The 13,042-nt window shown below is 37.9% G+C and overlaps 4 protein-coding genes across 5 annotated transcripts; 1 reads left to right on the forward strand and 3 right to left on the reverse strand.

The window, feature by feature from the left end:
* Positions 1-469: 469 nt before the first annotated feature.
* Positions 470-3,317, forward strand: LOC18024396 (AP-3 complex subunit delta). Its single transcript, XM_006406560.2, has one exon. It carries the CDS (start codon positions 600-602, stop codon positions 3,186-3,188), a length of 2,589 nt encoding a protein of 862 aa, XP_006406623.1. The 5' UTR covers positions 470-599; the 3' UTR covers positions 3,189-3,317.
* Positions 3,277-6,405, reverse strand: LOC18024397 (probable non-specific lipid-transfer protein AKCS9). The gene is made up of 2 exons (XM_006406561.2): positions 6,372-6,405; positions 3,277-3,957 (listed from the first exon to the last, which is right to left on the reverse strand). Exons 1-2 carry the CDS (start codon positions 6,403-6,405, stop codon positions 3,569-3,571), a joined length of 423 nt encoding a protein of 140 aa, XP_006406624.2. The 3' UTR covers positions 3,277-3,568.
* A 1,034-nt stretch (positions 6,406-7,439) lies between these two features.
* LOC18024398 (L-Ala-D/L-amino acid epimerase) lies at positions 7,440-9,999 on the reverse strand. 2 transcript variants are annotated; one of them, XM_006406562.2, is made up of 6 exons: positions 9,533-9,999; positions 9,178-9,288; positions 8,702-8,918; positions 8,201-8,534; positions 8,060-8,121; positions 7,440-7,876 (listed from the first exon to the last, which is right to left on the reverse strand). In XM_006406562.2, exons 1-6 carry the CDS (start codon positions 9,986-9,988, stop codon positions 7,800-7,802), a joined length of 1,257 nt encoding a protein of 418 aa, XP_006406625.2. In that variant the 5' UTR covers positions 9,989-9,999; the 3' UTR covers positions 7,440-7,799. The 2 variants fall into 2 exon arrangements, with proteins under 2 accessions (XP_006406625.2, XP_024015452.1); XM_024159684.1 differs by lacking the exon at positions 9,178-9,288.
* A 505-nt stretch (positions 10,000-10,504) lies between these two features.
* Positions 10,505-12,655, reverse strand: LOC18024399 (F-box protein At3g62430). The gene is made up of 3 exons (XM_024159588.1): positions 11,383-12,655; positions 11,112-11,258; positions 10,505-11,015 (listed from the first exon to the last, which is right to left on the reverse strand). The coding sequence occupies exons 1-3, from the start codon at positions 12,271-12,273 to the stop codon at positions 10,740-10,742; spliced, it is 1,314 nt and encodes a 437-aa protein (XP_024015356.1). The 5' UTR covers positions 12,274-12,655; the 3' UTR covers positions 10,505-10,739.
* Between the last annotated feature and the right edge of the window lie 387 nt (positions 12,656-13,042).

Raw genomic sequence — 13,042 nt, forward strand, 5'->3', positions numbered from 1 at the left:
AGAATCGTGTCTCCTTTATGTTTGATGAGGTATTGGTTTCGGACCTTACGTTAAAATACATTTTAAAGGTTTCAAGTTTTGAAATTTCTTTTTTGACTAGTTTGTTAATATAGGACCCTTTTTTTTGGTCAATGAAATATAATAAGGACAGCTTTTTATACGGCTATGAACAGTGTACGTACTAGATAATCTTTTACATCTTGAAACTTTTTATTTAATATATAAGTGTAAAATATTTTAGACGGTAGACAACCCATCAATGGATACCATTTTTTTTTGTAATATAATTACAACACTTTTTTCAGTTGTCTGAAAATGTTAATTGGACTTGTTGTTTCTTTAGGCCCATTTATTTCCCGTTAATAAACAGGCCGCTATTTCCAAAAGCCCATAGAAAATAAATCTCCTTTCTCCTTCCTCCTCCTCTGTCCCGTTCGACTTTCAGGATTCAGTATTGTGAAAATCGCGATCATCCGCATGGAAAACCCTCAATTCTGATCTCCGATTTCGCTCTGCCAGACTATTTCGACCACGCCTCGTTTCAGCTTCCGATCATAACTTCAACTCTAGCAGTATCCGATTCGCTCTCATTTTCCTCAATGTCGTCGACTTCAAATTCGCTCATGGACAGCTTGTTCCAGCGCAGCCTCGAGGATCTGATCAAAGGTCTACGTCTCCAGATACTCGGAGAATCCACTTTCATTTCTAAGTCCCTAGACGAAATCCGCCGCGAGATTAAACAGACGGATCTCTCCACCAAATCCATCGCCCTCCAGAAACTGTCATACCTCGCCGCACTCCACGGCGTCGATATGTCCTGGGCGGCTTTCCACGCCGTGGAAGTCGTTTCCTCATCTCGATTCGCGCATAAGAGGATCGGTTACCACGCCATTGCTCAGTCGTTCAACGATCAGACGCCGGTTCTGCTTCTGATCACGAACCAGCTCCGAAAGGATTTGAACAGTTCCAACGAGTACGAGGTGAGTCTCGCTCTTGAATGTTTGTCTAGGATTGGAACTGATGATCTAGCTAGGGATTTAACCCCCGAGGTTTTTACGCTCTTGGGTAGTGGCAAGGCTTTCGTTAGGAAAAAAGCTATCGGTGTGGTTCTGAGAGTTTTCGATAAGTACCCTGATGCTGTTAAGGTATGTTTCAAGCGTCTTGTCGAGAATCTCGAGAGCTCTGATCCGCAGCTTCTCTCAGCTGTAGTCGGAGTCTTCTGTGAACTCACCACAAAAGATCCACGATCTTATCTTCCCTTAGCTCCCGAGTTTTACAAGATTCTGGTAGATTCGAGGAACAATTGGGTTTTGATCAAGGTTCTTAAGATATTTTCTAAGTTGGCTTCGATTGAGCCTAGGTTGGCTAAGAAGGTGGCTGATCCGATCTGTGAACATATGAGGAGGACTGTGGGAAAGTCTTTGGTGTTTGAGTGTGTTAGAACCGTAGTTAGTAGCTTGAGCGATCAGGAAACAGCTTTGAAACTTGCGGTGGCAAAGATTAGGGAGTTTCTTGTGGAAGATGACCCGAATCTCAAGTATCTTGGTCTTCATGCCTTGTCGATTGTTGCTCCAAAGCATTTGTGGGCAGTTTTGGAGAACAAAGAAGCTGTTGTCAAGGCTCTGAGCGATGAGGATCCAAATGTTAAACTCGAGGCTTTGCATCTTCTAATGGCAATGGTGAATGAAGATAATGTGTCTGAGATCTCCCGGATTCTTATGAATTATGCGCTCAAGTCTGACCCTTTGTTCTGCAACGAGATTATTGGTTCCATTCTACTGGCATGCTCCAGGAACTCATATGAGATCATAGTAGATTTTGATTGGTACTTGTCTCTTCTTGGTGAAATGGCCAGAATCCCACATTGTCAAAAAGGGAAAGAGATTGAGCATCAGTTGATTGATATTGGTACGAGGGTCAAAGATGCTAGACTGGAGCTAGTTCGTGTTTCTCGAGCTCTGCTTATTGATCCTGCATTGCTTGGTAATCAGTTCTTGCACCCGATATTGTCCGCAGCTGCTTGGGCTTTAGGAGAATATGTCGAGTTCTCTAAGACCCCTTATGAGATTGCAGAGGCGCTTCTACAACCACGTACTTGTCTCTTACCACCTTCCATTAGAGCAATCTACATACATTCCGCTTTCAAAGTTCTTGTCTTCAGTCTCGGGGCATACTTCTCAGCCAAAGAGCCCACTTCCTCGCCCTTGGTTCCTGAGTCTACTACCTCTGGCTTTTCATCGGTGAATGGTTTCACATACAAATCTATCTCGAGTCTGTTGAATATGATTGAGCTGGGATTGTGCTCATTATCCGGAACCCTTGACGTGGAAGTGCAGGAGAGAGCTAAGAACGTTCTAGGATTCATTGGTATGATAAAGCATGAAATAGCTGAGAAAGTAACCTCCCAAGACAGTGAAACAGAAGCTTCTAGAGCCATAGCATTCATGGAAGATATTTTCTCAGAAGAGCTTGGTCCTGTTTCTTCAACTGCACAGGAAAAAATTCCTTTACCAGAGGGGTTAGAGCTCAAAGAGAATCTTGAAGATCTGCAAGAGATTTGCAGAGAAGTTCTGGAACCAATTGACGACTCAAAGTCAACTTCTTTCTCTCCCTCAGACAAAATTAGCTTCTCTATTGCTAAACTCAGAATCAGAGATCAACAAGAAGCCTCATCTTCTTCATCTCCTGAGCCTAAATCTGCATACTTACTCGCAGAACACAGAAAACGCCATGGCCTGTACTATCTCTCCTCCCAGAAGAGCGACGACCACAATGATAGCAATGGCAACAACAACAACAACAACACGCTAAACGAATACCCACCAGCGAATGAGATATCGGTGGACTCATTTAACCCCAAGAAGAAGATGAACCAATCAAAACCGAGACCTGTAGTGGTGAAACTGGACGAGGGAGATGAATCAAAGACGAAGCCAGACGCTAGTAGTAACGATGAACCTTTGTCACGTGCGATCCAGACCGCTCTAATGGGGAAAGGAAAAGAGAAGGAAAGAGAAAAAGATAACCACGAGAGAGATCTTGATTCAGGGGTCAATGAACAGAGCTTGAGAAGAGATAAAAAGAAGAAGAAAAACGGGGAGAAACGTAGTAAACATAGATCAAGACGACGAAGAGATGAAGAAGTAAGTGCAACGAAACCAGTCGAAATACCAGATTTTCTCTTATGAATACTAAGTTTGGAGTTTGCGTTTCTGGCCAAATTAACTGGATGGTGTGTTTCTTGTTCAGTGATTTTCATGTACCCATAATTGATTCTTTTGTGTTTATGAAATATATATATTCTTTCTTACATTATATCGTCTCAATTATTACACCATCATATACTTGTGTAACACTTGTACATCAACAACATATTGATCATAAACCAGAATAAGAAAGCAACAAAAAACTGAAATAAGATGCATACAAGCATCATCACACATTGTTATTCTCAGGGGTACCACTATCTTAAACCCCTACTTAATGATCGTGATTAACATCCTTAAACACAACACACACCAAATTAAAAGTAGGATTCAAACATAAATAGCAAACGGTTTCTGTTTTTTCAACACCTTGGGATGGGGAGCTTGCAGCGGTTAGAGACTTTACGAGCGTTGGAAGAGCTGACGAAGCGACGGAGGCTAGGGTTTCTCATGTACCCACACAGGCATGGCTTCTGCTCCTTGAGCTTCGCGCAGCACAACGCTGATGGTGGAGAAGACGACGTTATCGCCGACGCACATGGGCTTAGCTGCATTGGCGAGCACGTCACCGCTTCTCCCGCCGGGACTAGGATCACTAGGAGAACCGCCGTGAGGGCGAAAACTGAAACCCATGTGGCCTTGATGATCATCGCCATTTTTCTTCTTCTTCTTCTTCTTCTTCTTCTTTTGTTTGTTTGAGAGTTTATAGAAGTGTGTTTTGGTGTGTGGTTTTTGATATATGTATCTCTTTCTATTTATAGAGAGGGAAACTGAACAGTTTTTTCTAATTTCATTCTTCTTTTTCAAGAAATATGGATTGAAAAATATTTTTCAAAATCTTAATCTATTAGTGCACTTTATTGCTTATAGTGCGGCCTCTTATCATTTCAGTTTAGCATTGGAATAATATAATTTACAATCTAATAGTTTCTACAGTGAAGTGGTTAATATAACAAACTTAATATTATCATGTATCATGTATGAGCACGAAAACATCATGTATTCCTACCATATATATCATCAGAAAATCGTAGGAAACATACTTTTCCTACCAATTTCCTACGAAATATTTGTATAGGTTTTAGGCCGTCGGAAATAATAAATGGTAAAAAAATGGTAAGAAATTTTCCTACGGAGATTTTGATAGGAAATTTTCGTAGGAAAATTTAGTCAGAATATCGTAGGATGACTGCTACTAATTTCCTTCCATTTTCTTACGAAACACGTGACTTCTTACCGTTTTCCTACGAATGTTTTCCTATCATATTCCTACTATTTACCTACGAACTATATAAAGATATTTTTAATTAAAATTTTCCAAAATTAAATAATTTTAATTATTAAATAAATTTCAAAAAAAATAAATCCGAAATTAATAAATTTTTAATTAGTAATCAATTAGAAATTAATTTTAACTAAATATAGAGGTTTTTGTACCCCAAATTTTGTTAAAGTATTAATTCATATAGCATCCTATTTATAGAACAAGAGGAGTATGAACTTTTCTCTACTTGATTGATGTGGGACTTTTGTTGCTTTTTTTTTTTTGCTGATTTTGATAGGAAATCTGTAGGATATTAAACAATAAAATATTTGTTTCGTAGGAAAGTGATAGGTAGTTTCCTTCATATTCTGTTGGTAGAAAAGTGGTCAGAAAATTTTGACGAATTTTCTACCATTATAACAGTAAAAAATTTCAACCGATTTCCTACCATTTTCTGATCACATTTCCTACGAATATTATTTTGGTTGAATATTGGTAAGAAATTTTTAACTATTTTCTGACAATTTTTATCATAGGAAATTTCTTACCAATTTTCTACCTTTTTCATTTTTTGTCATAAATTCGTAGGAAAATGGTAAAAAACATTTCCTACCAAAATTTTCATAGGAAAATTCGTAGGAATTCAGCATGTTTTCTTGTAGTGGAGGTTTTCTACAAAATGCTTCTTAAAAAAAATTATGGATATTAATTACATAAGATTCTAATGTATGGCAAATAGAACCGTGCGATGAGTTTATATGTATAGCTAGTTAAGCCGGCAATTAGATTTGTTAATAGTTTTCATAAAATTGTTGATATCATGTCGCCCAAATTTGCGCCGGTTTGCATAAAAGAGCATGGGAATAAACAACATTGTTGGTTTGTTGTGGACATTAAGAACTCCCGTTACTCATTTGACTATCACGATTAATGGCGAAAAATATGGAGAAAGTAGCGTTACTAGTATATTTTTTCCTGTGATTTTAGTCTTTATACTATACATTGTACTGGTGCTTTGTCAACTATCCCTCTCTTTATATTTTTGAATGGGAAGTAGCACTACAAATTTGAAAAAAATCCATTTTTAATAACAAAAAAATATGCAAGTGTGTAGTTATAAATAATTACACACTTGATATGCATATAAGTGTATATATCTCTTGAGTACTCTATCCAAAGATAGAGTAAGTGCCCGGAATGAGGCAGTTGCCTCTTTTTCTATACCTTAAAGCACGGGACGGCACTGACTATATTTTTATATGTCGACCAACAAAACAAACTGTATGATAAGACAAAGAAATCTAAATTTTCTTTCTATCAAAACACAGGAAATACGATATAGCATTATAACTTATGACATGGGTTAACTTAAAAGATATATATACGGAGTATTAAAAAAAAAACAAACGTGGGGTCGAAGTGTGAAGACTTAGGAAGCGAAAGAGGACTTTCGGTGATGGTACGTACTTGTGTCGTCCCAATATTTGTTGCCGTCTCCTTTAACGTCATTATTACTCTTGTTTCTCTCACACACATACACATTGTGATGATACTATATGATGGAAAAATGCACACGTAAAATATATAAACATAATTAGTTCAATATGTTAACATTTAACAACAACAAAATCAATTAATTTTATATTCCAAATGATGATTTTGAGAAGAAGCGTGCGTTTGGGGATACGTGTGAATAATCATTGCCACAATCACTCATTGAACATTCTTCTTTCTGCAGTTATTTTTGTTTTTTTTTTTAGCACAATTGTAGTAAATTAATGAACATACTATATTCTGATCATCAGTGTAGCATTTTAATGAGAAGATTAGTTGTTGTATTTTCTTGGGTAACTAGAGTTTCCTAAGATTGAAAATTCAAAACATTGACAAGGTCTACGCACCTAGAAGATGAATAAGCTTAACGTGTACGTACATTATTGGAATTACTAACGTAGCATGAAAAAATAGCAAAATCCTTAGAAAACAACAATTTAGTCATAAATATGAAATGGAGTTATTAAACGGTTGATCGGGTTTGTTTGGAACCATACTAAACAAATTACGATAAAAACGAAAAATGATGTATATATGCAAGTAAAAGAATATATATCTTAATCCAAAAACACTTGTGGCAAACATACAAATTTCACTAAAAAATATGTTCAGACATTAGTTGTTGAAGTTGTAGGTCATTCAAACATGTGTCTACGACCTTGGAATTTGATGTCACTATTTTTATTTTTTTTTATATTTATTTAAAAACTAGAAAATGGAGGCAGAATCTATTTACTATATCAAAACTTATAAGAGAAGAACAAGGCTAAAAAGATAAGTATAGTATTGAAAAGAGTAAATGAAATAATGAAAAGTGGGTCCAAAGCATCGATCGTGATAGAAACTTTAAGGTTCTCACGCCTAGTGACTAGTGGTGTCACAATTTGCGTTGTTATTATTGCTCCCCTTATAACTAGGTGAATCAATTTAATAGTCCAATTATCTTAATGCATGTTCGAGATTAAAGAAGAAAAATATTTTACAGTAATTTATTTTTTTTTTTTACCAAAAAGAATAATTTATTCTCTTTTATGATATCTTGGTTAATTTTAGAAAAATAATTTATCAAACAAAATTAGCTACCCAATACAATTTTAAACAAATATATGTAGATTTATCTGTTGCTAAGGCAATTATGTAATTGGACCTTTACCAGAAATATACATCTATTGAGATTTTCACGCCTCACCAGTCACCACCACCACACCTACCAAATTTTTTCTTTTTTCAAGGAAAGCAATTCTATTGAATTCACTCTTTCATTTCAATTGCAATGTACTGTTTTCGTATTTTCTAATAACACAATAATGAGTTTGGCAAGTGACTACAATAAACTGTTGACCAAAAAAGAGAGACTTCAATATAAAAAAAAATGGAAATGGTCGACAAAAAATAAACTCTGGAAATGAAATCACCGAATAGTTAAAGTACCATTCCAATCTCATGGTTATCCCAGAACATTACCCACTACTGATTTTTCGGATGACTGAATTTGGCACCTTTTGTATTTTTGTGTGTTTCAGACAAAAATTAATCAGATCACTGTGTTGAAGTCCTACATTTATTTGCTATGGAACAGAAGTTACAACGCTTGTAGGCTATATTTTATATATTTTTTTTTGGGTTCCAACAAGGCTTGTAGGTTAGATTCCCTAAAACAAACTGAAAATTCAGGACCAAGGTCTATGCCTCTTCAAACCAAAAAACCAACATCAAACTTGAGATTGGCTTACTATGAACTAATAAAGAAAGAATCTAACTAGACTGAAGAAAACTCAGAAAGCAAGTCCATTCCACTCAAGACATCCTCCGTGACCGCCTTCATCTGTAAACTCGTAGACAGCACCCGATGCTGCCAACAAAACCACCAGCATTAGACTTTGAATCTCAATTGATGGTTAGCGTTTCACAAGACGAACTCGTTTGTGTTAATTTTTGAACAATGGCGTAAACAAATCGCGGAGAATATGGGGCTACAAGCCAGGCATACTTTTAACAGGGCAAGATACAAGATGGAGAAACCAGAGAGTATTACCTTTGTAGCCACCTTGAACGGGATCATCAGCCAGAAGAAGTGGTGTGTCCAAGTCAATGAATCTGTATGTCATGTCTTAACGTGTTAGAATTATATAATAGTGAACTTAGCAATGAAATGCGATGTTTACATATTAAGTACCTGAAACACCCAATGCCGGCAGCAAGGTGACCGGAGAACCCCATTGCTAATCTAGTCTCCACCATTCCCCCTATCATAAGCTCAATTCCAGATGATCTAGCCAATTCAATTACCTCAAGGGCCTCGAGGATACCGGTTTTGGCGAGTTTAATGTTAACAACATCTACGACATCACCTTTTATGATTTTCTTGAGATCAGTCAAGTCTCTACAACTCTCGTCTGCTGCAACAGAGACTCTGAATCTGTTCTTTGCAATTCGAGTCACGTCACGGAGACCTTCCCAATTGTCTCTGTGGACGGGTTGTTCAAAGAGAACCGGTGTAACCTTCATTTCTGGGACAAACAGTCACAACACTTCAGGTTTTTGACCGAGGAAAGAAAGCTCGGCTAAAAATCTTAGCAGGTTGAGGATTTTCCAAAAGCTCATGCCTTGAAAACTTCTCGCGTTCAAGTAACAAGTGAGAAGTCTCAAAAAATGATTCAAAGATCTTTTTTTTTACCATGAAGCTTTTCGAGAACTTCAATAGCTTCCTCTGTTTTGTAACCCTCGTTTGCATCCAAAATGAAGGAACATGCAGGGTGGACTGCACGTATAGCCTGGAGAACTTCTATGTCGGCCTTAAGGTTCTTCCCTACCTTAAGCTTCAAGGTTTCAAACCCTTCTTTTCTGTACTTCAACGCCAAACTCGAAGCTTCGGCGGGAGAAACTATCGGAATCTGAACATAGACCATCACAAAAAATCTTTTAGATCCACATCTATGAAAATTACACAAACCGTCAATACTTAAATACTCTATGCAGAATTTTCCGGCCATTAACAGTCTAAAAACCAATCAAAGTTCCATCATCAAACACTAGGAATGCAGTTGAACACATATCACCTAATCTATGCTCATAGTTCTTTTACATTGCGAACTTGTACCCGGAAAAACCAAGTGGAATATGTACCCGGAAGAGCTAAGGTAAGAACCGAACTGTTATGTCGGTGGTAATCGTACTTGAAGCCCCACCAAATAGTTTCCACAATGGCATTCCTACTCTCTTAGCTGCTGCATCGATCATTGCCATCTCCATCCCTGCTCTTACCTTCATCCATTTCAACATTTCCTTTATTGTGAGACTAAGATTTGTTTTCTTCCCAACGAGGTTTCCAAATAAAACAGAGAAAAAAAACTAAAACCCATCTCACAAGATTTACACTTGTCTCTAGTGTAAACCACAGCCAAAGCAAACCCGATATGCCCAAAATGGAATTTCAAATTGAAGCTCAAAATCAAGTTTTTAGCATGCCATGCAAAGACCAGAATATAAGTAGAAACGTTAGACTTACAGAGGCAAATCGATGGCCAGGGAGAAATCCACCAATCTCCTGAAGAACATTACCAAGTTTCATCTCCGGTAACTCGTTTAGAAACTCACAGGCTTCCCGCGCTTTAACCATGGCCATAAGCTGATCCTCCGCCGTCACTGACGGCAAGATCGGAGCCTCTCCCCAGCCGACACATCCGCCACTAAGCTCAACCCGAATCGCGACATTACCGACTGAATCGAGCCGCGACGAAGCGATAGTGAAGGGCGAGAGCAGAGGCACGTTCAGCTCACGGTTCTCTGCTCTCTGCACCCTCACCGTCAAATTCTCCGTCAGAGTTTTGAATCCAGACGCCGCCGACATAACATGGACCAGCGATCTCGGCGAGTTCTGGAAATTGAAGCTTGAATTGACGATTGGAGAAGAAGATACGATCGAAAACATCTTTGCTTTAGAGCAATTTAGAGTATTTAACATTCTCGCCCATATAAAGTTTGTCTTCAGTAGGGGTGATTGAATTAGTAACACCGAATCGAATTAAACGGAACCAAGCAATACGGTTTGGTCTGGTTATATCATATTAACAAGTTTTTTAATTTTTTAGCAGAGAATTGGGAAGTTAGTTTGTAGGCTTTCTAATGGGCTCAAATTGACCTCATGGGCTTAGCATATCTCTTACAAACTCAGTTGTTTTTACCGACAATTTAAAAAATCGATTGGAAACTAACAATGGAATTTCTAATTACGTTTTCCAGTCCATTAATCATTTGACCAAATTGTTAGAGAGCGAGTTATATATAGAAGAAATTAGCTCATACATCCAGTAAGAAACATTTGATATTTATACAATTTGGTAGATTGTTTTGGTTTTGGTTCTGATTCCAGTTTTTTCGTCTGAATTGGTTTTAGGGTCTGAACTAACGTAAGAAACCAAATCCGAATCAAAGTCAAACTGAGGATACGTACGATTTAGAGTTTAACATTGTTTCTCATTTACAGTAAGTTGATTAAGAAACGCTTAAAAAGAAGAGACATCTACTTGCCACAAAAAAAACTAAACGAAATCCTCTCCGCCCAAAAAACGACACAACAACCATAGATGACGAAAACGCCATGATGTGTTCGATTCAGAACAATATCAGATATGAAAGATACCCCAAAAAATATAAGGGAAGCAAGTTTATTTCTCAGATGAGAAATGTGGAAGTTCATGTTGAGGCAACAAAGATTAGAATTTGACCTGGACTTTGCATTTGGAAGAAGCTCTGGGAAGCATTAGGAGATCTGACATGATCTGGAGCTTTCTATCTGTTCTTGCTTGAACATGAAGTTCCAACAGCTCAAGATACGGCAAATTCTCCAAGATAAGCTTTATGTGCAACATACAATCGGTATCTCCTTCGAACTCTGTTATCTTTAGGGTCTCAATAGGGCATAACTTGAGAAAAGAATACCCTGACAAGCAATCGCAAACAGGTTCTTGAGGAACAAAGTGCAAGCAACCCTGAAAACAAAAATTAGACGAGAATTTTGAGTTTGAAGATTATATGAGTTTTCAAAACTCGTTTTTGTTTGTCCAATGAACTTTTGAGGGTCATACCTCAATGGTGAGTGTCTTAAGATTTGGAGATTTCTCAAGCACATTCGTCAGAGGAAACCAGCAGTAATCGGGCTCAGTACTAACTTCAAAATGAAGCAGGTTTTCAAACAATGGGATTGCTTCGCTGGAGCAGGAGGAATCAAACATCTGGAACAGAATAAACAACAACTAGTCAGTCATAGCTTCAACAAAACATTCTGATGTGTAGCAAGATTTTGATTTTAATATATCTCAATGGAAGAGCAAGAAGAAATCAGCAGAGTTGGCTTACCAGCATCGTGTCGACATTGACACACCTCAGAATCTGGACATTTTGTAACCCCTGAATCAGATTTTTAAGATCATAACCCCCACCATCGAAAAAAAGAAAAACGTCGAACGTAGCTTCAACAAGGGAGTTGAAATTAACAACTGGATACCCATCTCGAAGAACATCGTAGTTTTCCAAGTATTCAAGACTCGGAGTATCAAAACTAATAGCCTCAGAATTAACTTCGTTATGATCACCAGCCAATACCTCACGCGATATAGTAAGTCTCTTAAGGGTCTGGCTAGACACAGTGCGAGACCAATTCCAATGATCACTGACACGGCCATTGATGACTAACTCCTCAAGCACAGAGCAAGCAGAAAGAAGCCTTTGGAACACACAACCACCATCAAGACTATCGAACCGGACTGAATCAAGAATGAGAGTCTTAAGAGCTGGAAGCGAAGCATTCAGAGGGATGGTGTCAATAACAAAACCAGACCCTAGTTCCAGTGTCACAACGCTCTTGCAAGTGAAGACCTCAAAAGGCAGTGGATAGTCTTCTTTAGCATTAATGTCCAACTCTAGATCCAAGACACCGCGCTTCAAAACATTGCGTAGACAATCATTGACAGGATTATAATAAGGACGATTACCCTCATCTGGCAATTTCAGAGAGAATCTTCTTAGACGGTGATTGGCGTGTAGAGACAATAATTCCTTAACGAAATCATTTAAACTTCCGCTAATCTTGGACTTGAGTACAAAAAATTCCCGATTCGGTATGATGCTAATCAGATTCCGCCATTTCTTTGCGGCTATCTGTGCGTGCGCAGCTTGCTTTGCCGTAAGGAAGGACGAGATGTGGCGAATAACGTCGTCTGGTAGATCGATGATTCTAGTTTTCTTCATACCTTTCGAAAACCCTAAAACAACTCTTCTCAGTACCCAGAAAATCTCTATTTCTAATGGAACCTTCAACGACTTGACTCCAACATCCAACCCACCACAATTCGCGAAGTAGATAACCAATGATCAATTTATAGATGCAGAAGAACTTACTTCACAATTCCGACTACATGAAGGTGATCAAGCACCAATCATCGCAAACGTGTGTAGACGACGACAAAATACCGATCGATTCTTCACTCGCACCTTGAAAACTGAAACGAACTGTGCAGAAACAAAGAAAAAATGAAGCGAAGAAGACGACAATGACCGATCGATTTTTCACCCGAAGAGAAATTCCATCTTCCAAAGCGAAAAATCGAGGATGAATCAGAGAAGAATCGTAGCACTGTTCTTGAGAGAACATAGAAAGAGAAAGAGAAAATAAAACGACTAGGAGAAAATTTTAACCAACATAAATGCTTTCTCGTTTTCGTGTATAAAATTTCTAATCCAATGATTTTGCGCCAGCTGTAGTCATCCACTCTCGACTATAACTGAATCCAGTTTCTCGTTTGTTAAAGCATCATCACGCGCTTTGACCCACCTTGCAGTCACGCGCTTGAGTCGTAAGCTTGGGCTTGGCCAGGCCCATTTTCTCTTTTTCTTCATCCTGATTTTAGAAAATTATTACATCATTTTGCCTTATTTCTTGTCGTGTTAAGGCATCATAAATTATTTTCCATTTAGGATATCTTAGCTAAATAGAAAAGTAATTTAACAAACAAAATTA

Source organism: Eutrema salsugineum, unplaced genomic scaffold, assembly GCF_000478725.1.
Source record: "Eutrema salsugineum unplaced genomic scaffold, Eutsalg1_0 scaffold_13, whole genome shotgun sequence".
In the NCBI taxonomy this organism is placed as follows: domain Eukaryota; kingdom Viridiplantae; phylum Streptophyta; class Magnoliopsida; order Brassicales; family Brassicaceae; genus Eutrema; species Eutrema salsugineum.

Excerpts from the sequence above, each read along its gene's own strand:
- LOC18024396 (XM_006406560.2), top strand. The coding sequence starts at position 600 with ATGTCGTCGACTTCAAATTCGCTCATGGACAGCTTGTTCCAGCGCAGC.
- LOC18024397 (XM_006406561.2), bottom strand. The coding sequence starts at position 6,405 with ATGTACGTACACGTTAAGCTTATTCATCTTCTAG. Across the intron at positions 3,958-6,371 it reads TAAGCTTATTCATCTTCTAG|AAAGAGATACATATATCAAA; the intron begins GTGCGTAGACCT and ends CTCTATAAATAG.
- LOC18024398 (XM_006406562.2), bottom strand. The coding sequence starts at position 9,988 with ATGTTAAATACTCTAAATTGCTCTAAAGCAAAGATGTTTTCGATCGTA. Across the intron at positions 9,289-9,532 it reads CTGGCCATCGATTTGCCTCT|GTAAGAGCAGGGATGGAGAT; the intron begins GTAAGTCTAACG and ends AAATGGATGAAG. Across the intron at positions 7,877-8,059 it reads CGTTCAAGGTGGCTACAAAG|CATCGGGTGCTGTCTACGAG; the intron begins GTAATACTCTCT and ends TTTTGTTGGCAG.
- LOC18024399 (XM_024159588.1), bottom strand. The coding sequence starts at position 12,273 with ATGAAGAAAACTAGAATCATCGATCTACCAGACGACGTTATTCGCCAC. Across the intron at positions 11,259-11,382 it reads TCAATGTCGACACGATGCTG|ATGTTTGATTCCTCCTGCTC; the intron begins GTAAGCCAACTC and ends ATTCTGTTCCAG. Across the intron at positions 11,016-11,111 it reads TTAAGACACTCACCATTGAG|GGTTGCTTGCACTTTGTTCC; the intron begins GTATGACCCTCA and ends TTTTGTTTTCAG.